The sequence below is a fragment of the Sarcophilus harrisii genome, chromosome 4 (genome assembly GCF_902635505.1).
Source record: "Sarcophilus harrisii chromosome 4, mSarHar1.11, whole genome shotgun sequence".
Lineage (NCBI taxonomy): Eukaryota > Metazoa > Chordata > Mammalia > Dasyuromorphia > Dasyuridae > Sarcophilus > Sarcophilus harrisii.
Window position 1 is genome coordinate 67355063 of NC_045429.1, and position 26121 is coordinate 67381183.

At 33.0% G+C, this 26121-nt stretch overlaps 2 protein-coding genes across 5 annotated transcripts in view; one reads left to right on the plus strand and one right to left on the minus strand.

The window, feature by feature from the left end:
• ANGPTL1 (angiopoietin like 1) overlaps positions 1–5768 on the minus strand; it is a 29292-nt gene extending 23524 nt beyond the window's left edge. Inside the window, exon 1 of the mRNA XM_003767462.4 lies at positions 5347–5768. The gene's annotated coding sequence lies outside the window, so the exon portion shown is untranslated. The remainder of the gene's footprint in view (positions 1–5346) is intronic.
• Positions 1–26121, plus strand: part of RALGPS2 (Ral GEF with PH domain and SH3 binding motif 2) — a 205066-nt gene that overhangs the window by 152443 nt on the left and 26502 nt on the right. For 3 of the 4 annotated variants that reach the window (XM_031936952.1, XM_031936955.1, XM_031936954.1), the window contains exons 9-14: positions 9563–9700; positions 11794–11884; positions 16934–17001; positions 20230–20365; positions 21474–21625; positions 22267–22321. In XM_031936952.1, the coding sequence (XP_031792812.1) occupies positions 9563–9700; positions 11794–11884; positions 16934–17001; positions 20230–20365; positions 21474–21625; positions 22267–22321 (640 nt within the window). Of the gene's footprint in view, positions 1–9562; positions 9701–11793; positions 11885–16933; positions 17002–20229; positions 20366–21473; positions 21626–22266; positions 22322–26121 lie in introns of those variants that run through there. The other variant, XR_004229297.1, reaches the window with a different exon arrangement.

Consider the following 26121-nt stretch of genomic DNA (forward strand, 5'->3'; position numbering starts at 1 on the left):
CTACAGTAGAGAAACTTATCCTCTCACATTATAGTCTTTTCTATTGTGGAAAATTACCATTGAATGTTTTTATTGTTTGGGCCTGGCTTATCCTACACTCAGCAGATATTGAATCTCTCAGGACTGGTGATTATATGATAAAACTCTGAAGCACTGTCTCAAAGTTTTCTTCCTAGTTAATGTTTCTTCTTTGTTTTTTCACTGTCAAGAAGGAATATTCTTGGGCCATTTGTGTAAAGCTTTGTTTCCATCACCAAGTGTTCATTCTTCTTGAGTCACAATTCTGTATTTTGAAGTATTAAATTGTTTAGAGGGGAACTCAAAGCAAAATACTTTCTTAAGGGTCCCTATTCCATCTATAAGGATAATATAACTAAACAGGCAAAAGTGTTAAAATTTTTCTCCCATTTAGTATTTTTTAACAATACTGCAAGACAGAAAGCAATTCACAAAAAATTCATTTGAACACAAAACACCTTAAAACAGGTATAGGAACATAGATTTAGAGTTGGAAAATTCACCAGTGGCATCTTGTCCCACTCTTTCCTTTTAAAGATGAGGAAACAGCAGAGGCAAGAAAATAAATATTATCCTAGCTTAGTTTCCGTGATCCAGACATTTTTTTTTGTTTCTTCAGAGATAATTATAGCACTTAACATAGTGATTGAGAGGGTACTATAGATAAAGTTGGACTAAAGTTTTTGGACTAAGTTTTCTTGAAGGTAATACTAAAAAAAAAAAACTATTTCATAAAAAATTATTGCTAATTACTAAAGCAAAATGAAAAGGCCTTGACTTTTCTTTTGGAATTTTAAACAGTTATTTCCTGGTATTAGCAAAGCATTTGTTAAAGTTTTGTTGACTTCTTTGTCTCTACTGAAGTGTCTTCTCCCTGATTAGAAACCTGAAATGCACATAGATGTGAATTTTTTCAAGGCAAATTAAGAAGACGTAAAATATTTTGTTTTCTATCATGAATAGTAAACATGAATGAATACTCATGTTTACAAAGTGCTTTAAAGTTTAACAAGTATTTTCACAAACATTTTCTCATTTGATCCTGTGAAATGAGTAGTTACAACTCTTTTCCCCATTTTGCAGTGAGGAATGTAAAGCGCATTGAGGTTATTAACTTGGTTACACAGTGAGGAAATAAAAAGAGCTAGGCCTGAATTCTTGTAGCTGCTTGAACATTCTCTTTCTACCCTAGCACTAGCTCTCTAGCTAGGGAGTTCTGGCATAAATGTTATCTATCACATTATTTGTTTTGTATTTGTTTTTAAGAGAAGCAACTCTCAGGGTAGCTAGGTGGCACAGTGGGTAAAGCACAAATCAGGAGGACCTGAGTTCAAATTTGATCTCAGACACTTAACACTTCTAGCTGTGTGACCCTGGGCAAGTCACTTAGCCCCAGTTAACTCAGCATAAACAAACAAACAAATAAATAAATAGATAAAAAATAAGTAACTCTTTGTGAAAATTGTTGTGGCAAATCTAAAAGAAATTTGAAGAGACGCTTCCTGTTTCCATTACATTGGAGTTACATTTGTAACCCCATGGACTTAAATATGAACTCTTGGTTGTGAACTACCAGTACAGATCTCAGTACAGCAAACCAAAATGTAAATAGTCAGCAACTCGGTTGACTATATGGAAGAAAAGTTGTAATATATTCCATTTGTTTAATGTTATAATCTGCTAATTTCATTGCATATGAAAACTTCCTTTTGGTCCTTAAATTGAATCTAATTTATCTATTAAAGAAACTATCTTTAAACTTCTATGGAGCTTCAAAACCAATAACATTTTACAAGCATTCTCTTGCTTAGATGTCCTCTAGTCTGTCATCTAATAGACTACTACAATCTTTTCTGTCTAAAACTTTAATTGTGCCTTTATAGTATGTGTTTTAATAGAATTTTCAGAAATGTCAGCTTATTTATATTTAAAACAAAACCAAATGACATCCCAAATATGTTTATATTACTATACAGTAAAGCACAGTATGTGAAATGAAAAGTACAATGATGTGAAAAATTACTTGAAAATCAAGGAGAGATTTGGAGGCCTAATATAACCTACTTCTTTTCAAAGAGAGAAATTTTTTAATTCCTTTGCAGATTTAAGTTAAAATATAGTCTGTTTTTACCTGCCCAAGCCTAAATTCAGATTATTTTTTCCTTTAAAAAGCAATGACCTCACTGACACCTAAAGCAGAACAAGGAACCACATTTTTAATGTTAGTAGACTAGTTACATCATTTACTTTTGACAGGAAAAAAAAATAGATCTCTTAAATAGTAAATTTAGGTCTTGACAGGTAAAGACCTGGTTTAAAAATACATATACTGTTAAATTTTCTAAAAACATTCCCTCATTTAATATTTTTCCACATATGTTCAGTATTAAAAGTCAAGGACCCATAAATCTGTGTTACCTCATAAAATTTTTTTGTATATGTTAAAATTTTCCTAAGCCCCAGGAGAATGTTCTAAATTAGTTACAATATACTTACATTTAAATCCACATCTGTACATGTTTGTTTTGTTTTTTAAAAAAACAACTCCTTCCATGCACTGAGCTAATTTTATTGCCAATATTTGTCTGCTGATTTACAACACTGTTGGCTGGTGCAGAGAGGAAATGCAAGTCAGAACTGACTTCTTTTCAGATGATAAACTTGAGAGCATTCTGAATGACTGGGTTTTTTATTGGTAACCAAGTACAAGGGTATGGGACCATACTGCCTTTGGAGAGGTGTGAGATAAAAATATGGTCCTGACTTTTAAAATCTGTTAGGACATAAAGATACTCTATCAAATGAGGTTAACTATGCTTCATTACTCATTAGAGATGCCTAAGCAAGGGATAAGCACTTAGCCGACAGGGGCAGATTTTACAGTCAACTTCAACATTTATTAAGTGCCTGGAAGACTCTATGCTTAGATACTTGGCTTACAGAGACAAATATTCTCTCTTACCTCAAAGAAGGCATGCAGTATTATTGATGGGGAAAAGAGGGAAAATGGGGACACATACTTATAATGTAAATTAGAATATATGTTCATAGAAGTGTTGCACAATGCTATCAAAAACCAGAGTGAGATTACTTCCAGGTGGGGAAGATCAGGGAAGGCTTCCTGGAGGAGATGTAAGCTTGCTTGAGTGTCAACAGATGGAAAAGATTTGGATTTCTACAACATTCCAGCTGATTGGGATCGGATCAGTTTGAGCAGAGGGATAGAGATAAGAAAATGCAAGACTTATTCTGAAAGTAATAAATCCTGTTTAACTGTAGTATACATAAAGTGAAGTGTTTTGAAATAAAATGGAAAAGATAAATTGGAACCAGTTTATTAGAATCTTAGTATTATTAAGCTAAGGAATTTGGCCTTTCTTCATTAGGCAGTAGGGAAATATTGAAGGTTTTTGAATAGGAGAGTTGTGATGTGAAATGTCTTAGATTATTCAGCTGATCTTTTGTGAATTGATTTGAGATGGGAAATTGGGAGGCAAAACCAATTAGGAAACGTGTGTAATAATCCTGCAGTAATGAGGCCTTGAACTAGGGGAGTGATAGTGAAAACAAAAAGGCTGGAACTTTATGTAGATGGAATTTATGGGTTATGGGAATTGTTCGGATGCAGATAAGCAGGAAAGAAATCAGATAATATTGAAGTTTCGTGTCTGGGTGTGACTGGGATATGTGTCTATTAACACAGATACAAGAGTTAGTATGAATGACAGATTTGGGAAAGAGAAATGTAGTTCATTTTAAAATGCAAACTCAGTTAAAAATAATGCTATAGAGATGAATTAATCTTAATCACATCCTCATTTTAATAACAAACTAATAAAGCTCACATTGTTTCAAATCCAATCATTGAGAAATTCAGTAAATGCCTTCTGTAGTCTATAGTTAAGGCATTAATTAATTAAGGCATTAAGACTGAACTTACAGTTCAGTCAATCAGTATATTTTGGAATTATATGAAAGCTAAATTTTAAAATTTTAGTTATTTGGATGATTTATTAGTCCACTTTTGAAAGTTTGGGAGCTCAAAAAATAAAGCATACCTGAATTTGACTTCTGCATGATGACTCATTATAGATTGATAACAAGTGGATGCACAAATTTATCCCACCATTTTTAAAAATGCTTAAACAGAAGTGGAAAATGTGACACTTAAATGTATCGAAGTGCAATGAGGAAGCTTTGTTGTGTGTGGCAGTGAGAAAGTCCTTGAGCCCAACTGTTCTCTCCCAGTGTAGCTGGGGTCTTTTCTTTGGGGCATTTGTTCTGTTCCATTTTTATCAATAGACAGGAGGCTAGGAAACAGAATTTCAATCATTTATTCTCTCTCTTTTTTTTTTTTTAAATTTTGAGATTTTTATTGTGTGGGATCATAGCTGTCTGCCTCCAGAGTATTTCCTTCGCATCATATTTTACTTGACTTTCCTTGAAGCTACCATTCATATGTAGCAAGGGCTTTAGTTTTATATTTCCTAATACCTTTATGCTCTTTAATGGCATTTCCAGCTGTAAGTTTCAGCTTGTTACTCATCTGTAACTTTTCTGAACACAGTTGTTACAACTGAAATTTGCAAAGGCCATGTAAACTATATTGGCATTTGTCCTACTTTTGATTTCCTAAAGATAAATTGTTTTCTCCCTTTTGCTTTACCTAGAAAAGTTTGTCATTAAATTATAGTATAGTTTTCAGGTTTACTATCTATGAAACATTTCATCAGTTTTATCTTCTGTTCAGTGGTTTACTTTTCTTTGCTTATTGTTACCTTGCTGTTTTTTAAATACTTTGATGAAGCACTATTTATTACACATTTATAGAAAAACCTTTAGCACACACTAGCCTCTTGAATAAAAGATTATAAAAGTAGCTTTGCTTTTCTGAGTACTTATCAGTTCATTTTTAATCTGGCTACAAACTTTAATTTTAAACAAATGTATTTACTCGGAAGCCAGTTAAAATTATTTTCAGACTTACTGTTAACACAACAATGCCCTGTTCCTGAATCATAAATCTTCCCATCTTTCATAGTTTTCATTCCCAGTGAGTTAAAAAAAAAAACCAAGTTTAATTTTCTCAACAGTGAAATAATATGAATTGTTTGAACAGCACATAATATCATTTCAAACACTTTCCTCTGATCTTTAAATAATATTAAATAGATTGTGGACTGGTTCTATTCCTATGTTCTTTGGTGCTTACTATTAATTTGAAATTCTATGAAAATGAAAAATAATCATACTGCAAAAATATGTACTCTCATTAAACCAAACATGTAAATCATTTCTTAATCAATGAAAATAGGGGGTAAAAAGTACCTTATAGTTTGCTGAGTAGAGTGAATCCAGAGACAAATTTGCTGCCTTTATATCTTGCTTTAAATTATGAATTGTCCATGTAGGCATTTGTTCATCAGTGAATCAAGTAGAAACTGCATTTTTTATTTGAACTGTTAGATCCAAGATTCATTAAAGCGCTTCTCCCTCTAGCTTTACGTAGACCAATTGAATTAGAAAACCAAGCTATATAATTTTAGATAGCACAGCACAAATTTCCATGTGTGAAATGTCTTTTTTTCCAGCAGAGAAAGTATTGTGGCGTTCCTCTGTCTGCTTCATGCAGAAATGCAGTAGTAACCAGCTGCAGCTGACCCGGATTGTGTATATAGTACCCTTGACTAGAGTTTCTTTCTCCTGTTTCTTTCTCTTTTGCTCTCCCAGCTCTGGAAGTTCAGCCCACACATATTACATCATCAAGAAGTTTCTGTGGAGTAGGAAAAAAAAATCTCCTCCTTAGGATTTCCTCTCAATGGCCTTAAAAATAAAGAGTATAAGGGGAGGGAGCAGGGGAGAGAGACAGTAGGAAGCTGAAAAAACTATGAACAAGGGGAGATTGTGTGCAGGTTGAAGGAAGGGCACCATCTGGAAACAGACAGGAATAGTTCAGTGGGCAATTACAAAAAAAACATTCTAGTCCTCTAGCTAAAGATATCTTTTTAAGTTGAGCCCTGCAACAAATGTTACAATTCTCTACTCCTTTAGAAGAAAGATTCTTTCAGACTGATAAGTTTGCCTTTTTTTGTTAGCCAAGAATGAAGGCTAGACATTGACATGTAGCTCAGAAACAATCACTGGTTTATGATATTTGCTTAATAAGTTGATAGTCTAATAGTTACTAAACTTATTAAGGACTCTAAGGTTTTTGTAGTGTTGCTTAAGGTTAGATTGTTAGGTAACTTAATCTACATATAAATGAAATTCTTTTGGAAACCTAATACTCTTTTGAATATGAATTTCATTGCTTGACTGGAAAACTAATCTGTATTCTTATACCTATGAACTTTCTGCTTTAGTTTAGCTTTATTCACCATATTAAGAGGCATTAGGGTCACTGTTTCTTTGTTGGAAGAATTAGAACTTTAAAAATGAAAATAGAACAATCACAGAAAAGCCGCTCAGGGCTTGAGTAACCTGAAAAACAATACCAGTAATGGTTCCTGGCTGTGGGGACCAGATAAACATACCTTCCTCCTTACAGCAAAGAGACCTGGAGATTATGAAACAGGGTCACTGAATTCATGGTTTTGTTAATGGCATTTAGAGTTAGGCATCAATATATTAGATGCCTTTTAAAATTTTTATTCTTCAATTATTCATTTAAAATATGCAATCCTGTCTCCCACACTTCTTGGATCCTTATACTTTTTTCATGCTGTTTTTCCTACTTATTCTTATTAGCCTTATGACTGTGGACAAAACACAACTACTTAGGAATTAATTTTCATCACATAGAAAATGGGAATAATGATATTATTTAAGTCAAGATTTTAGTAACAATTATGATAAAAGTTGGCATTTTATATAGCTCTTTAAGCTTTGCAGAGCACTTCTCATGTATGATCTCATTTAGTCTTCAAAACATCTCTATGAAAGAAGTACTATTAATTGTATCCCCATTTTACAGGTGAGGAAAGTGAAGCTGAAAGAGTTAAATGACTTAACCCTTGTTTTAGAGCTACATATCTGAGGCAGTATTTGAACTTGGTTCTCTCTGACTATATCCAGTACAGACCAAATGACATATTGCTATTTAAATATTTCTTTATATCTATCAAAATAAGACTTGCAATCCGTTTGTTAATTAGGCTCAACTAAAAGACTTATCTTGTACCTCTCATTAAACATGCCTCCTTTCCCCACAAATTTAATTCATAATTAATAATAATCTCATAACTTTTAGTTTCCCTTTTTATGAACACCTACACAATATAGCCTGTTCTATTCATTTTGGCCCTTTATCAGCAATTCTAATTCATTTATCATTTCTTAAATGCCAGGTACTAAAATAAAGTACATTTCCTACCCTCTAAAAGCTCATGATCTAATAGATAGATATACTTCCCCTCACAATACTAAATGTGTCGCAAATAAGTAATAATGTAATAGTTATTAGTATTATAAAGCAATCAGATTAAAAAAAACTAGTCTAAGGAATACCTTATCTGTTGTAAAAATGAGTCGTGTAGATTCCAGAGTAAAAAGATAGATGGCTCAAAGCTTGGTTAAGTAAAAATTTACAGAAATGAGACTTCAACTAGATTTAGCTGTATAGGACTTAGATCAGAATAGAGAAGCTGGGAAGTTGTCTCTACCCAGCTAAAGCTCATATATAAAAAGGCAAGAAGGCTTATTGTTCCGCTTGGCCCCACTGAACAAACTAAATTGTTTTTTTGTTTTGTTTTGGTTTTTTGCTGAGGCGATTGGAGTTAAGTGACTTGCCCAGGGTCACACAGCTAGGCAGTATTAAGTGTCTGAGAACAGATTTGAACTCAGGTCCTCCTGACTTCAGGGCTGATGTTCTCTTCATTGTGCCACCTAGCTACTCCAACCAGAACTAAATTGTAAAGAGACAATTTTAACTTAGGCTTGACATAAGGAATAAACTTAATGTTAAAATATGGAATGTACTACACTGGTTGATTTTTTTTTTTTCCAGCTGTGAAATAGGATTTAATCCTTTTTCAACTGTGAAACTGGATTATATCACTATGATTGGATTGGTATGGGAAATAGGGGTAGTTAAGTCTAGAAAGGCAAACTTCTCACCAACTTTGACAGAGACTATCTTATATTTCTTTTTTTTTTTTTTTTTTCCTTTTTAATAGACTTTTATTTACAGGTTATATGTATGGGTAACTTTACAACATTGACAATTGCCAAACCTCTTGTTCCAATTTTTCCCCTCCTTCCCCCCATTCCCTCCCCCAGATGGCAGGATGGCCAGTAGTTGTTAAATATATTAAAATATAAATTAGATATACAATAAGTATACATGACCAAACCATTATTTTGCTGTACAAAAAGAATCGTACTCTGAAATGTTGTACAGTTAGCCTGTGAAGGAAATCAAAAAATGCAGGTGGGCAAAAATATAGGGATTGGGAATTCAATGTAATGGTTTTTAGTCTTCTCCCAGAGTTCTTTCGCTGGGTATAGCTGGTTCAGTTCATTACTGCTCCATTGCTGAGGATGGCCAGGTCCATCAGAATTGGTTATCATATAGTATTGTTGTTGAAGTATATAATGATCTCCTTGGCCCCGCTCGTTTCACTCAGCATCAATTTGTGTAAGTCTCTCCAGGCCTTTCTGAAATCATCCTGCTGGTCATTTCTTACCGAACAATAATATTCCATGATATTCATATACCAGAATTTATTCAGCCATTCTCCAATTGATGGGCATCCACTCAGTTTCCAGTTTCTAGCCACTACAAAGAAGGCTGCCACAAATATTCGTGCACATACAGGTCCCTTTCCCTTCTTTATGATCTCTTTGGGATATAAGCCCAGTCTATCTTATTTTTCTTACAGTGATCAGAGTAAGTAGTTAATAATGACAAATTAAATGAGTTAGAAATGCTGTATGCTAATTATGCTTTTGGTTTTGTTTGGTTTTGGTTATAGGTAGAAAGTGGACAAAGACTGGCTGATATATTCAGAGTAACTGTTTCAAAAACTGGATTGTTCATCTTTAAACAACATAAATATCTACATGAACTTAGACTTAAAAACAAATTGAATCAGATTTTTAAATTACATTATCGTTTTAAGAGTCCATGCTAAATATGAACTTTCTTTTTTTATTTTCTTTCTTCCAAGTGTATGAGTTTATCCTTTAAGGTCTTGCTATAGGTTATTATATATATATATTATTATATATATATATTATATATATAGTATACATTGCTATGGCCAAATAAGACTTTTGAAGCGGTTCCCATACAGTGGACCCTAACTGTTAACACTACCTCCAGAAATCATATATTACATTCAGTATCTCTAATTTCTAACCCTTCCAGAATTTCATCATGTAAATAGCATATTCTGTGATATACCAGGTCTGAAAGAATATTAATGATACTATGCTCTAAATATAGAAATCTGAAGAACAAAGCCACCTAATGGATTTGATTTTTTAAAAATCTATTGTGATCATAAATTAGGAAACTACTCATTGTAATCTTATTTTGTTTCAGGCATTTATCTATCAGATCTGACATATATTGATTCTGCATATCCATCAACTGGCAGCATTCTAGAAAATGAGCAGAGATCAAATTTAATGAATAACATCCTTCGAATAATCTCTGATTTACAGCAGTCTTGTGAATATGGTAGGTTTTTGGTTAGCTTCTGCTTATGCAGAATGATGAAATTAAAGAAACATCCAGTGGTAATAGCAGGACATCTGCAAATGGGGTGCCTCTAAGATTCTTTGATTGATGAAACTTTTCTGGTTTCTTTTCTGGTTTTCTGGTAACTTTTTTTTTCAGTGATTTATTTAAAGACATATAAGGCATGCCTATCAAATTTTCAAATGAATTTTAACAATTTATCTAAAACTGACTTAAAAATAATACAAGCTTAGGCTACATTAGGAGAAATATTACTATTAAGAATGATGAGGTATAGCAATTCTGCTTTTCTCTACTTGAATCAGACGTTTATCTGGAGTGTTATTTTCAGATCTGAGTACCACATCCTAGAAAAGGCATTTGTAAACTATAGATAGACTTGAACCAGAATTATGAATGACCTAGAGTCTATGTTATATGAGCATCATTTGAATCCACTGGCAATGTTTAGCCTGAGAAGAATACTCACAGCTTGCCTTTTTTCTTGTCCTCAGCCATCCCACAGGCATCAAAAATGAGAATTTGATATCGTGTCAAAAGAGGATTAGACACATTCTATTTGGTACCAGAAAGTAGTACTAGGAGTGAGTGAACATTGCATATGACAAATTGATAAGGAAAAACCAATGTTTTTGTTACTTATTTGTTACTTGATTATATTTCAGTCTAATTGGTATCTTTGTAATTCTTTCATTCTATGCATTTAAAAACAAATTACCATGACACACCAAATCTATGACAAACAAAAAAGTTAACAACGTTGTTGTTTGCAAAACTGTTTCGGCTCTTAGCTTTATATCGCTTAAATTTTTCTAGTGTTATGGCATAGCAGAAGTGCTTACCTATCACCTGTGTTGTACTGCTCAAAAGGCATTCGTGGCCTTTAAAATAAAATACATTTTCTATTCAGGAAAGAGTAAGGGGCCTGCTTATTTAAGGAGCTTGAACTAAAAATGTGATATTAGGATAACTGACATTGACTTATTTTGTTGACTTAGTCCCAATTCTATCTATATCTCCCAATAAGCATTAGATTGTCCTCAAACCAAAGATTTTTATTTTTATTTTTATTTTTTTAACTATTTTATTTTTATTTTTATAACTTCATGTGCTGCTTTCTCCTCTTACCCAACTGATTAGAATAAGGTAGCAAGGGAATTCTAAAGGGTATAAGTAAATGTGTTGAGATTTTTAGACTCAGTGAAAAAATATTGTTAAACTATGAGCCAAAAGTTTTATGAGATTATTCTGCGACATAGAAAAAAAACATTACGACTAGACCTAGTTCTTTGTATTTTTATTTCATGACTCATTTTTAATAATTGGACTAATTTTTCATAGCTATCAGTTTTAATATTTTAGAAGATTTATGGTTATTTTAGGCTTTTATTATAGGCAGTTGCTAAAATATTTTTGAGAAGGTACTTATCCTTTGTTAGTGAGAATATATTATGTGTTTCTACTTATACTAAACCATATCACAATGTACTTATTCTATTGAAACAGAGATGCTTTTACTTTCACTTGAATCTTTTTTGTTCTGACATAAACATGTTTTGTTCTGACATAAAAAAATGACTAAACATTTCAGTAAATCAAAAAGTAATGTTAAATTTTTAGAGGAAATTCACCCAATAACATGAAAGTTTGTATTTTGTGTGAAGAATTTAAAATCAACCAACAAATACATTCTTCTAAAGATTTATTAAAGGTTTTAGTTTTCTAAATATATTAATGTCACAAATTTAAGGTTTGTTTAAGTATTTTACACCTAGACAGAATTTCCCAATGTTTCCATCTAAATTTTAATTATGAAGAACTTTGATAGATTAATTGTTTTTCAAAACAAAAGCAAGAGATGTTAGCAATATTTCATATGCAGATTTTTTGTTTTATTTTGCTTCCGATAAAATTTTCTTAAGTTCTTCCAAATATAACACTATATAACATTTGCTTCAGAAGTTCTTATTTAGAGATGACATAGATCTTAATTTATTTTTAGATATGTTTCTAAGCTTATCTTTTAAAGGATGATTATAAAATAATTGGTAATGTCTCATTTTTTCCCCTAGATATCCCCATGTTGCCTCATGTCCAGAAATATCTGAATTCCGTTCAGTATATAGAAGAACTCCAAAAATTTGTGGAAGATGATAATTACAAGTATGTATGGTCTTCAAAAGCATGCTGATATAGATGTAACTTTTTCTTCCTGCTTAATTTTTTGTAGCTTCAAAGAAGCAAACTTACTATTGATTGCCTCCTTTTATATAAGTTAACTTTTATTTTAATTGAAATTAATCCAAGATACAATGTTCACTCCTTATTGGAAAATATTTTATGCCTCTTTTAAGATTTTTGAGCATAGTATAAGATATTGTCAATTATAATTTATTGTTTTTGTTACTGATTTAAGCACTGACTGAAGTCACATAAAAATATGTTTTGATATAATCAGAAAAAGAAAAACTTAATGATTCAGTTCTGTCAATAGTAGAAATGTCTGAAGTACATCATAGTACTATTGATGCTGACATAATGCTTTTCTATATGTTTCAAAATGAAAGGTGAGAATTACTGCCTTATTTTCTTTAGGTTAGGCAAATAGTTAATCTGCTTTTTTCTGATATTATTTTCATATCATTGAAAAATTACCCATCTTATTGAAAAATTTTTATGTTGAGAAAATGTAATTGATCTTTTAAGTTAAACTTTTAGGAAAAAATTTTTTTTTCTAACAAAAAACCTGATTATCCATCTTATCATTTAGTAGTAATGTTTCATAAATATCACTTGAAAAAAGGAGGTAGTTTCTTGGAACTTCCCTTTTTCTCTCTATTCCTTTCTCAGTGTCAAGAAACATTTTCATGGCTGTCTTATGATGTCAATTATTACCAGATTTTAAAATTATATGCTTTGTCTTCTGGAAAGTATCTTTTCCAATTCAAGGGTTCATTTTTAAAAGTTAATTAAAAATAGAAAAGATAGCTTATTTACAATATTAGCATAATAACAATGAAAATACAGGTGTATTGTTTATGCCATGTTATGCCATGCCTTCACGTGGTAATAATTATTGGTATCTGTGTTCCTTTACCTCAAGATTTTTAGAGCATTGTGAGTGAAATTATATATGTGTGTGTACATGTTTAGGTACACATATATATGTGTATAATAATCTTATAGTAATAATAATCTAGTAATAACAATTTTAATAAAGATTAAAATAATAATAATAATCTTAATAAAAATTAAAAATTTTGAGTCTGACCAGTAATGCATAGTCTTAAAATAATGAATGTCATCTATAGTCTGTAGTAAGTTAATTGAATATATTTAAAATTTCACAAATTTTGGAAAGGTATATGGCATCCTCACCCTTTCCTAACCCACAAAAATAAACATAGAATCTTTAATTGTGGCTTATTAAAGCATAGGGATAAAAGTGATGGGTCTAAGAGCTCATGAAAATTTGTATATGTTATTTGACTCAAAACTCTTTGTTAAAAGACTATATAAGAATAGTATTAATTTCTTTAAAATATTTTTAAAGATACAAAAGACAGGAAATTCATTTTTTCTTAGTAGTAAAATAAAATTGATTTTTAATTAATCGCAATTTTGCCTTAAAATAATTATTTAACTTCTGAATTAGCACATGGAATAGTATTAATGGATAACAATTAGTTATTAGTAAATCTGATTACAAAAAGGATCCTCATCAAAGGAGATCAGGTCTAGACTCATTTTGTTGGTATCGAGAATCCCAAGTTAGCACCTCTCTGCAACTTAAAAACTTTTAAAGAGTAGCGTAGAGCACTGAGTTATGACTTTCCCAGGGTTACATAGCCAGGATGGGTCAAGTCAGAGGTAAAGCTGGGACTTAATTTTGCCTGACTTTTCTATCCACTGTACTCTACTACCTCAAGTCAACAAACTTGATCCCAATTATCAGTTTAATTCCTTTAATTGGGCATATGAGGGAGATGCTCCCAGCAAATTAAGTCAGTAAGTCAGCAAGCATATATTAGTTATTTATTACATACCAGGTGCTCTGCTAGGCACAGGGAGTACATAGAAAAGCAGAAACCATTCCCTGCCTTCACACTGTAATAAGGGAGACCACATACCAATAGCAAGGTGTAGACAAAGATATTTGTCATAAATGACAGTTAATTCTAAGAGGCACAAGCAGCATTTCCTTCCTGGCCCTATTTCTGACTGTTTGACTTCTAAATCATGCTGTCTTATCCTGACACTTAGCACCTAGGGCCTTCTTTCCCTGGAACATCGTTCCATAACTGTGACCTTCTTAACCTAGAATATTCTTCCCTCTCTTAAGGCCAGTCCCCTTTTCCCAATGATGAGTTAGTTCTTCTTAGAACCTCTGCTTTTATGGAGGGACCCAGGCTGCCTTTCATTCCTTTCTGAGTCCTGTTCTGGCTTCCAGACTTGAAAACTCTGCCCCTATATTAGGTACTTTGTTTTCCTCCTGTATCCTTTTCCACGTGTTTTCTTTCCCCATTGGAATGGAAGATCCTTGAGGTCAGGGACTGTCTTTTTGTCTATGTTTGTGTCCCCAGTATTTAGCCTAGTGGCACATAGGAAATGCTTGTTGCCTACGTGCCTCCCTTCTTTCAGGGTACTAGAAGAGTTGGGATTTGAGCTGAGACTTCAGGGAAGCTGAGGGTTGGAGATGAAGGCAGAACACCCCAGGACTGGGGAGTATCCAGTACAGAATACCAAGTTGGGTGATTGCTGGTCTAGCTAGCTTCTTGACTCAGCTACACACATTGCTGCCTAGGTTCCATACTCCTAGCTTCTCTTCCTGTCTCTCTCTCTGCCTCCACCCACCAAAATCGTCATTTCCTATACAACACATCAGGATTTGCACGGAGAATGGGCGGGGGCCATTCTTTAACCAGTCATGTATATTAATAGAGTATAGTCCAATTACTATTTAGCCTCACGTACTTGGGACCTCAGTGCATCAACTCAAACCTCAGCCCATTACAGGTGATCATAGGCAGAACCCCCCCATTACACTCCTTAAAAACCCAAGAGTGGTGGGCCTGTGAGTGCTAAGCCAGGGGTAGCCAAGTGTGAAAGAACTGAAAGAGCAAGAAGAGGCCAGCTTGCAGAGACCTTTTAAGATCACTTCATTCTTCTGGGCCTTTGTTTCCATATCTTGTATTCCTTATCTGAGCAAATGATGCCTTATTATTCTCTTCATAAAGCATAGAAATATTTAGTGCATTTTAAAATTATTTTCATACAAAATAGTTTAAATAAAAGGATTTTGCACCTTAGGGAATTAAATAATTGTTACTTGTAAAATTCAGTACTATAGAACACTTTATTTCCAGTGATTCCAGAGAAGTCACTTACCTTTATATTTTAAATTTAAACAAGAAGTTTTAGAGTACTCTAGACATGATCTCCAAGATTTTAAAATCTGCCTTGAAATAGATCTTATGTGTATTGACCAACTGACTTACTATTCTAGAAATGAAAACTATGGACCCTGCCTTAAGAATTATTTTGTTTGTTTGGTACTCTGCTTCCATGTATGTTTTGAATAAAATACACAGATGAATTTTCTTTACTTGAGAATGATTCCTAATTTCCCTTATTAGAATTAGAATCTTTCTATAATATTTCATTTCCTATCCTTAGAAAAAAGATAGTCTTTTAAATTGGAAAAATAGAGCCCACTTTGTAGAAAGGCCATTCTTAAGCTGTCCTCTTATCATAGAGCCAGTGATCATAGTTGCCTCTCTATTATTAGCATTGATTGGTTAAAGAAAGCAATAAGATGATTATTGAGATGTTATTCTTGCAGAGAAATTTTCCATATATAATTTTTAAAATTTTAAATAAAATTTAAATAGTTTAATAAGATATACTTTATATATTATATTTAATAAGACAAACTATATACTTAGTTTATACAAGTTGATCTTTCTGTGATAATTTACTAAAGATAGGAATTTTTAGCTTCCTCATGTTCAAAATCATGAATGTAAGAAAAAAGAATATTTGAATATCATTTTACCAGCAGAGTATAGAAATGAAAATTACAAAAATTCTCAATTGATAGAATTATTGTAAATTTTTTTGCTTAACAAATGATTATCAATCTCAATTTTTAAGGTGCAAAAAGAAAGACAGTTTTATAAATCCTTCAATAAAATGTTATTTCATGGCACAAACATCATTATAATTAGCATTTATGTAATGTCTACTGTATGTTAGTCCCTGTGACTGTGCTAAGCAGTTTGTAAATATCTTATTTTATCCTTAAAATAACCTGGAAAGGAAGTGCTATTATTATTTCCATTTCACAATTGAGGAAACCAAAGTAGACAGATTAAGTGACTTACTCAGGGTCATCTAGTTTGTAAGTATCTGATATCACATTTGAACTCAGACCTTCCTAGTTTTTGTACAGTTAGCTTCCTACAATTTGACTTTTGGGAGAAAACTTACAATCCCAATATCTTACTTTATGAAACGCCAGACTATAGATACATTAAACTGAGCTCAGATGTTGACTACATATTAGGATTAATCAAAAACCTCAAAGCCACTTTCTTGTTATTAGGAACTTCTAGTAAATTGAACTTAAAATATTCATATTTATTGTTGGGAGATTTGTTTTTTTTAACTGAGCACTGCTATACTGAAGAGAAAGTAACAAAACTAGTATTTCTGAAAAAAAGACAAAAGTTAGCTTGAAATTATTTAGTTAGAGACCACTTTCTCAAAAAATAAGTGTCAATCAAGTCTCAAATTAAAACACTATGAAAAGACAAGGTGAACTGACAGGCAGCCCAGTAATAGCTGCCAAGCATCCCAAGATACAAAGCAGCAATATCTCTTTTCTTTAATGATGATTTCTATACATTTTTTAATGTTTTGTCTTCCTGGTGACATTTTTTTCTCATGAGGATTACTTTTAAGAACATTTTGAACCTAAAGAAAGTTAAGGATTTTGTTTTTGTGAGAGAGAGAGAAAGTGAAAGAGTGTGCATGTGTGTGTGTGTGTGTGTGTGTGTGTGTAAAATTTATTGGAGAAGTAAATTGATGAAATTATTTTATAAAAAATACCTTTAGAAACGAGACCTTTAAAAGTTACTTCATAAATGTACATCTTTCAAGTGACTTATAATTGTTTAATGTGGATTTCATTGGTTTCTTCTTTAAATGTAGGCTTTCATTAAAGATCGAGCCAGGAACAAGCACACCACGTTCTGCTGCTTCGAGAGAAGACTTAGTAGGTAATATCCAATTCTTCTCCTAATAACAAAATGCTTTATTACAAGATAAAAATAACTAGTAAATTTTACAGTGTATACTAAATATTGTGCTCATATTTATGCTTAGTTTTTCTTTTGATCAACAAATTTTTTATTATCAACCAGTGATATGTTTTACTCTGAATTTATAAATATATTTGTAGTATATATAAGAAAATGTTTTAGGCACCTGCAATTCTGACCACAGAATTTCCTAGAAAAATCAACTACCCTTCCTTACTTTTCCAAACAGGACATTCCGTTTAATAATTATAGAAAGCTGGTTTGCAGATTTAATTTTAATACCCTTAGGAAAAAACATACAGAATAATTGTGATCTACAGATGACAGTCTAGCATAATTCTAGCATAAGTTTTAGGCTTATCTATAAGAGTTGGATTCAAATGCTGTCTTAGATATTTGTTAGCTTGTCTTTCTGAAGAAATCACTTTAGATCTCTGCACTGGGTAGTTGATATTCCCTGGATAATGAAATCACTCATCCCTCTTATTTATGTAAGGCTAAACTAAGTACTGAATTTTAATTACAAATTTTAATAATTTCAGTGATTATAAACCTTTACTTACATTATCCTCCATATATTAAATATGTTTTGTTACATGATCATGCACAATATATAGTAAATGATTAAAATAAAGTCAGACTTGAGAGTTAATAGTCCTTGGTCTGGATACTGTACTTAATAGAAAAAAATAATTACAAGAGACCCTGGTATACAGTACAGAAAATTTTCTATAAGGTAGCTTAACAATAATGTTCAGAGCATCCTAAATTATTTTTTGGTTAGGATATTAAATTTTTTCCTAAAAATACTTTTGGTTGGTTCTTTTGTTTTGAGTTTTTCATCCCTTAAACTCTTCCAGTTTACACATACTGAGCACTCTACTTGGACAGAAAATGAGGCCTACTGTTTCTTTACTGAAGCATCCTTAAGGAAAATCCTCACCTCTAAATTTTAAGAGCCCTGGTAACAGTAGGTTTTTTTTTCCTTAAACCATATGGAAGGTTTGCTATTGTTCAGGCCTTTGATTTTGTTGGTATAGGGAACTTTGTAGTGAGGAAATCTTCTGGCCCCTGCAGACCCACATCTACATGCTAGTCATGAAAAATTGCCTGAGGAGCCCATAGGAAGAACTTTCCCTTGATCCTGCAGTCAGTGCCCATCATGAGCAGGCTTTGGATTCAAGCATTGCTCAGTTTGAGGCCAGCACTCTACTCTCAGAAACAAGATAATCTTCTTTTCTCGTTTTGTCTTGCTCTCCTAATAAGAGCCAGAAAATGAACATCACTCTTACAATTGTTGTAAGCAGACCATTCTAAAGGTAATCCAGTGTAGAGCCCTGGTTTTGTTGATGACAGAGTTGAAACCCAAGGAAGTTAGAGAAGTCGCCTGAAGTTACTGAGGGGGCTGCTAAAAAACTGGGACAAAAGTCCAAGTTTCTTCATCTCACTTCAGCATTTTCCCCATAATTAACACGAGTCTTCTGTTTGAAGATAGAGAAATCTTGCCATCTAGGGGAGGGGGTGAGGGGAAGGGAAGTAGAAATTGGAACACAAGGTTTTATAAGGGTCAATGTTGAAAATTTATACTTGCATATATTTTGAAAATAAAAAGCTTCAATTTTAAAAAAGTAGAAAAAAAAGAAGATAGAGAAGTCTTAGAGGCAGGGGAGCAAAGAAGAAAATTATTAGCAAAGAAAGGGAGATAAACCCATTTTGGTAGCACTGGAGACCTGGAAAGTTTTGTTATATCTTGTGATGGATAGCTACTGAAAGGTAGGTGGTATTGGGCCAAGAAACCTGGAAACCCAAAAATTATTTGGTGATAATCATCCAATTGTTTTTTTTAATTGATTAGTTAAAATGCAACAAACACCAATTAATATAAAGTAAGCATTATACCTTCATCTTTTAAAAGTTAATACTCTCAAAGCACATGCTGTTACATTTTTAGTAGCTATCATGTTGTTTTGAATAGCTTGTTTCTTTTTCCAGCTATAAGTTTTGATGTGAAAATACAAGTTATCCTGAGTTATTTTCCTAATAATGGTTAGTTTTTCAAATTGTTCTTCATATAATCAAAAAAGGATATAATAAATAAATATTAGCTTATGTTGGAAATTTAAATAGCTAGCATTTATATAGAACTTTAAGGATTTCAAAGCCCTTTACAAATATTTATTGTCACAATAATCCTGGAAGGAATTATTCTCATTTTACAGATGAAGAAACTGAGGTAAAACAAGTTAAAGTGACTCTCCAGTTGAAATAGTCCACCAGCCTTAACTTCCTCACTAGCCAGAATTAAAAGGCATATATCACCATGCCCAGCCTGAGTATCTTTGTCTTATAGAAAACATGCCATTCTAAAACTTTTTCAATTCTCCTAGTTTAAGAAAAAAAGGCATCTTTAGCAGAAAGAAAGAAAAAGAAATTATTGAATCTTGCTTTTACATTCAAGCTTAAAAAGTAGTATATTTTAACTTAATCACCAATTTGTATAAGCCCTCACCTTACTTATTCAGGCAGAAGCTTCAAACAGAGAATAGGAAAGTTAGTCAGGCTGCATGGAACACCCTTTGATTTGACTTCTAATCCAAGTTCTACCTAGTTAAATAAGCATCTAACTACCTAGAACCATGATCTCCTTCTGGGGGAAATGATTATCTGCCCTCTTTGACATAATATGATGATCCAAAAAGATAAAAAAGAATTTTTTTTTTATTATTGTCAATAAAGAAATAAACCCACTGCCCAGTCCCATCTTAATAGATCTTATTTTCTTTCTTTCTTGCCAAACCAAGAATGATATAGGGGGGAAATAACTAAACACGCGTGTGCATGCGTGCGCGTGTGTGTGTGTGTGTGAGTGTGTGTGATATATGCTTTTGATATTTGTAGTACTACTGAGAACTTAGAATACCTTTTACTTTTTAAAAAAATTTAATTTTGTCATAAAGTATTTTTTGTTTTCTTAATTGGAATGTATTGTAGACATAAACCCATTCAAGATCAAAACAGAAGATATTCCTTGATAGTTCCTAATCAATAAATGGCAGTTGATAACAATATTTTAAGCCAAATCTTACATGTTTTATGAGACCCAATAATATTGTTATGTTGTGTTGTTTTTCAAAACACATCCTTGGAAATAGCTTTTTTTTTTTTTTCCTCTCCTTTAAACCATAGGTCCAGAAGTAGGAGCATCTCCACAAGGTGGAAGAAAAAACATAACAGCAGAAGGAGCCTTGCTACCACAAACACCTCCATCACCTAGGAATCTGATACCACATGGACACAGGAAGTGCCATAGCCTTGGTTATAAGTTAGCATTTTTTTAAACATTCAGATAATTAAAATTGCTTATCAATTGGACTTATTTTCTGTGAATTTAGTGATTATTAGTTTTCTTGCACATGAATTACCAAAATCCCTAATTTTACCATCAGAAATTTAGTTTGCCTGAAATTTTTAATTTCCTGATTTGCCTAAATTTGATAAGGAATTTCTTACTGATATATGCACATATATTTTGAGGCAGATATTCTCAATTCAAAAACAGTTCTTTTTAAAAAAAAATTTTGTTACAAGGAATGACTTGTGCAGGTAATCTGGTACAATTAAAATCACAGCAAATATTTCCCTCATCAATTACAAATTTGCTTTCTTAAAAATTTCAGCTTATGGATTATGTCTGTTTCACACAATGTGCCATTTTCCTTCTCAACTAACACAAATCATCTTAAAATACGATCTCAGCCTGAAGAATTTTCAACTTTATTGTAAAATATTAAAGAAAGAGGGATATTTTCACTTATTCTAGAAAATTTGCCTTTGAGATTTGGACTCATTATTTAGCTTTGATATACTTTTTTGTATTTTTAACTATCCACCTCACCCATCCATCCCAGTACCTTCAAGTGCTATAAAATTATTTGGAAAGTCATTCAAAACAAAAGTGAATTTCAAATTGAAATACATTTAAAGCATCTTCTTCTAAAAATGTATATTGTTTTGCTTTGTTTTATAGATTACTATTAATAGTTTATTCCCTTGCTCTTTAATAGAGCCAGAGACATATGAAATCATAATGTAGGATTAATAAGGTAACCAAGGACCTGTTTACTCAGTAGGCTTATTTTACAGATGAAGAATCTGAGTCCTATAAAATTAACTTCTGAAGTCACATGGCTAGTATTGGAGTGGGATAAGACCCACTGACCAAATCCAAGGTCCTTCCCACTTTGCTGATCTTTTTTTGTTATTTGTCTAAGTATATTGTTTTTATGGGTGTAGCTGTTTCCCTTTTGATAAAAATAAGTTATACAAGTTAGTGTCTGGTAAGGGGTGTAAACACAACTTCAATGTTATATATCTTCATTGCTCTAAAGTTAGTGTAATAAAATACAAGACTAATTTTTTTCTCTTTCCAGTTTCATTCATAAAATGAACACAGCAGAATTTAAGAGTGCAACATTCCCCAATGCAGGGCCAAGACATCTACTGGATGACAGTGTCATGGAGCCCCATGCACCATCCCGAGGACAGGCTGAAAGCTCTACTTTGTCTAGTGGAATTTCAATAGGTAAGGAATATGCTTTCAGAATTTTATAAAATATACTCATTGGGACTTCTTCATGGGATTTTAGTTCAGTTGACTTGAACCAAAGAGGAGTCAAGTAGCTTCCACAAATTTAATTAAGATCATCTAAAATTTTTTGGTATTTTCCCTATGCATGTGATAATTTTGATCTAAAAGGCTCTTAATTTTTATTGTTCAAAATAAATGATTTGAAACAGAAGAAAAATTGTTTGAAAATGAAAGAGTTTCTTTTAAGTCATTTCTATATAGGATATGTGGATTCTAGCATTCATTTTATGCCCACAGTTTGAGAACTTATTTTATAGGCATATAGGGGAAGCAATGGATAAAGCTCTGTAGGCACAAGTTTCTTGAGTTCAAAACTGTCCTTGAACACTATTTGTGTGACCCTGAGCAAATGACATATTATCTGTCTGCCTCAGTTGCCTCAGATGATGAGATAAAACATCAATCTCTCCAACTTGTTGTGAGGAGCAAATAAAACATTTGTAAAGCACTTACCACAGTGCCTGGGACACAGAAAGTAACTATATATAAATGATAATAATGATGATTATATTCAAGCTGAATGAAAACTTGCTTTGATTTTTATTTTTAATCAGAATAATAATTTTTGGTTTCAGGTAGCAGTGATGGGTCTGAGCTTAGTGAAGAGACCTCATGGCCTGCCTTTGAAAGGTAAGACAAAGAGTTTTTTTGAAAGCTCTGAATTGAATTTGTCTATTCACTTACAAATATGGCTCTATAGACTCACATTAAGTAATAGAAATTGATGTTAGGGGGTTGAAATTTTAAGTAGTAAAGGTAGATTCCTCTCTGTGGAATTTTTTAATTAAATAAATTTACCAATCATTTATTCACCAAACATATATTTATTTTTGAGGCACCCAATGTGTAGAAAAGCAGAGTCTGGGACTTCGAAAATAATTGCTGCTCCAGTTTACTCTGTGGTCTGTTGTAAATGAGATGAAATGCCAGTCAACAAACATTTATGAAATATTTATTATGTGCTACGCACCATATTAAGTTCTGGGCATATAAGAGAAAGGCAAAAACATGGTTGCTGCACTTACAGAATCCAAATTCTGATATAAGAGAAATTCATCTTAAAGGTAAGATTTGAGTTGAAATTTTGGAGGAAAGCAGGTAGAGAAGGAGATGAAAAGTCAAGAGATGGAATGCTATGAGTGAAAAAAAGAATAAATAACCCAGTTTTTACAGTCCTGTAGAATTCTTGGAGAAGAATCAAATACATAGGAAGGTTGTATAAGGCTTTTATTACCAAACAAGTTTTCTAGTTTATAAAGTTAAATAGGTGACATGGTCATACCTATCTATTCTTTTGGAAAATCACCCTGGTATAAAATGAAAGATGGATTATAAGGGGCACTTGGAGCAAGGAAACTAAATAGTATATAGTGTTGCAATAATTCATTCAAGAGTTGAGAGCCCAAATTAGGTGGTAGCTAGTTGTATAAAGACAAAGGTACTCAGACAAGAAATACTATGGATAGAATCTAGACTTAACAACATATTGTCTCTGTCAGGAGAGAGTGAAAGTAAGGAATCCAGAATGGCAAAGTTGGGATCTTTGATGACTAGAAGAATTGTGGGAATCTGAAAAGTAATAGGTTGTGGAGGTCAGATACTGAGTTATATATATTTTTTTTTATCGAATTGCAGATTTCCAAAAAACAATTGGTGCTATGAATGAGAGCTTAAAAGAGAGTAAGTAGGGCAGAATATATAGATCTTGGAATCATATCTATAAAAATGATCATTGAATCCATGAGAGCTGATAAGATCATCAGTCTGAATAACAGTATAGAGAGAAGATGGCCCAACAGAGGGATAGAACTTTGGGAGATTCCCACAATATAAGAACTAGCAAAGAAGACTGAGAAAAAAGCACTCCAACATGTGGAAGGTGAACCAGGAAGATCAGTGTTATTTTAAAAAATTATATAAGAGAAAGTATGCAGTAAAAAAAAAAGTGACTAATAGTATTAAATGCCATAGGGAAGTCGAGGAGAATGAAGATTGAGAAAAAGCCAATCTAGATTTGGCAATTGAGAGTCAGTAATATCTTTTTTTAGAGAACACTTTCATTTGAATGATGAATCTGTAAACTAGCATTTATTAAGCACCAGCTATGTGCTAGACACTGTGCTAAGTGCTGGAGCTATCCCAGAAAGGCAATAAAAGACAGTTCTTGACCTCAAGGATCTTATAATCAATTGAGGAGACAGCATACAATCAATAATATAGAAACAAGTTATATGCAAGATAAATTAGAGATAAGAGAGAGGAAACATTAGTGTTTAGGGAATTGGAAAGGCTTCCTGCAGAAGGTGGGATCTTGGCTGAGAAATGAAGGAAGCCAGGAAATTAGGTGGCAAAGTTGATGTGGGAGAGCGTATTCCAGGGACTCCCAAGTAAAAATGAATGGAGCCTAGAGGTAATGTTGTACTTAAGGGATAGCAAGACAGGAACTGTTATGTGTAGGCAGATACATGGGGAAGAGGGAACAGGGAAGTGGGGAGTAGGATGGGACCAGATTTGGAGTGCTTTAAAAATCAAACAATTTTATATTTGATCTGGGAAGTAATAGGTAATATTCAGTAGCTATTGAATAAGCAGGTAACATTGTCAGACTTTCACTTTAGGAATGTAATTTGACAGTTGGGTAAAGAATAAAGAAAAGGGGACATTTACTAGGGGCACTATGAAGGGCAAAATGACAGGACTTAGCCACATTGGATAAGGAGGGCAGGAATGAGAGTAATGGAGAATGGGTTCAGTTGCCTGGTAGGATTGGTGGTACTCTGAAAATAATAGGAAAGTGTGGAGGATGAGGGAGTTTGGGGGAGAAAGATAAGTTGATTTTGGACATGTTGAACTTATTCTTTTGAGAAATCCAGTTGGAAATATAATACAGGAGGTCAGTAAAAAAATGTTAGAGGTGGACGAATAAACGTGAGAATTATCTGCATAGAAGAAAAGAGAAGAGGGCCCAGATTTCTGAGAAACACTCATGGTTCACTTGTGGCCTGGATGAAGATCTGTCACAAGAAAATTTGACAGAAGAATATTAAATAGAATAGAGCAGTCCTCATCAAATACTAGAGTAGCTAGGGATGAGTATTGAGAAAAAAGCATTAGATTTGGCAGGTAAGAGAATAGTAGGAACTTTGGAGAGTGATTTTAGTTGAGCTATAAGCCTGAGTGCAGGAAGGTAAGAAGTTAGAAGAAATGAAGTGTTCTTTTCTACTAGGGAAGGATATTTCAAGTGGGAGTTTTTAGAAAATTCTTCAACATGTGGGTGTACTTGTAGGCAGTAAGGAAGCAGACAGTAGATGAGATGTAGAGAGCTTTAAAAACTGCAGGGATGGGGCGGGGGGTAGGGGGATGACAGAAGGGAACAAGCTTTTACTAAAAGCCATGTCTTGGCCTAGGGGCATTCCTCATACCATCCCTTTAAGATCAGGTGTCCTCCCAGAGTTTAGCCATGATGGATGTAAGGGAGGAGAGAGAAAGGTCAACAACTAGAGCTGCCGGGTGTGGATGGATCAAGTGAATGTTATAGCCAAGGGAAAAGAGCACATAAATAGGGGAAAGTTGAAGATTAGACAGTGAGTGGAGATGATAGTAGGGTGGTCTGCTGGAGATCAAGGGTGCATGGCAAAAGAGCATCTTGGCAAAGAGAAGAGATAATTTCATGTGAGAAGTGTAAACAAAACTCAAGGGAAAATGAGTGGTTTAAAATGAAAAGTATAGGAAGAGAGGAGGAGCTTTCAGTGATTGGTTTCAGTAACTTTTTTCAGTGACATGGGGGGCAAGGGCCACTGCTGAAAGATAGAAGGGGCTGGGTGATGAGGTTTGGGCTAATTTCCATGAGCAGTTGGGTAATTGTTTATTGAGATATAAAAGGATTAATGTGCCCCAATCATTGAACAACATAAATTTGTTGTGACCTCAGTCCCTGTAGTGTTCTGATGTGCTCCATTTCTGTTTAGCAGCTTGTGAATAGGACTGAAGGAGGGTCAGTGGTAGGAATTATCCAAGACTAGGATTTGGCAACGGAACAAGAGGACAATGGATTCTACTGACTTGAGACACTATGTATACTTGAATTAAAAGTCATAATATAAACTAGATCATGTTGTATATCCTGAATGGTCTGAGGAAGGAGAGAATGCATTTGATTGTATTTGTGATATAATAATAATAGAATTTTCCTTAAGATTTGTCATAAAGTTAAGATGAATTTTAAAGCTTTTTTTATTTCCATGACTTTAGCATTCCCTTGAGCTCTATATAGAACAGAAGATTATAATTCTAGTTATAACTGCCACTAATTCACTTTGATCAAGTCATATAACTTATCTAGGAGAAAGCTTTTTATAGGTTGAGAGTATTGGGCCTGGGATCAGGGTGGATTTATTTTCTATCTTTCACAGTTAATTAACTGGGTAACT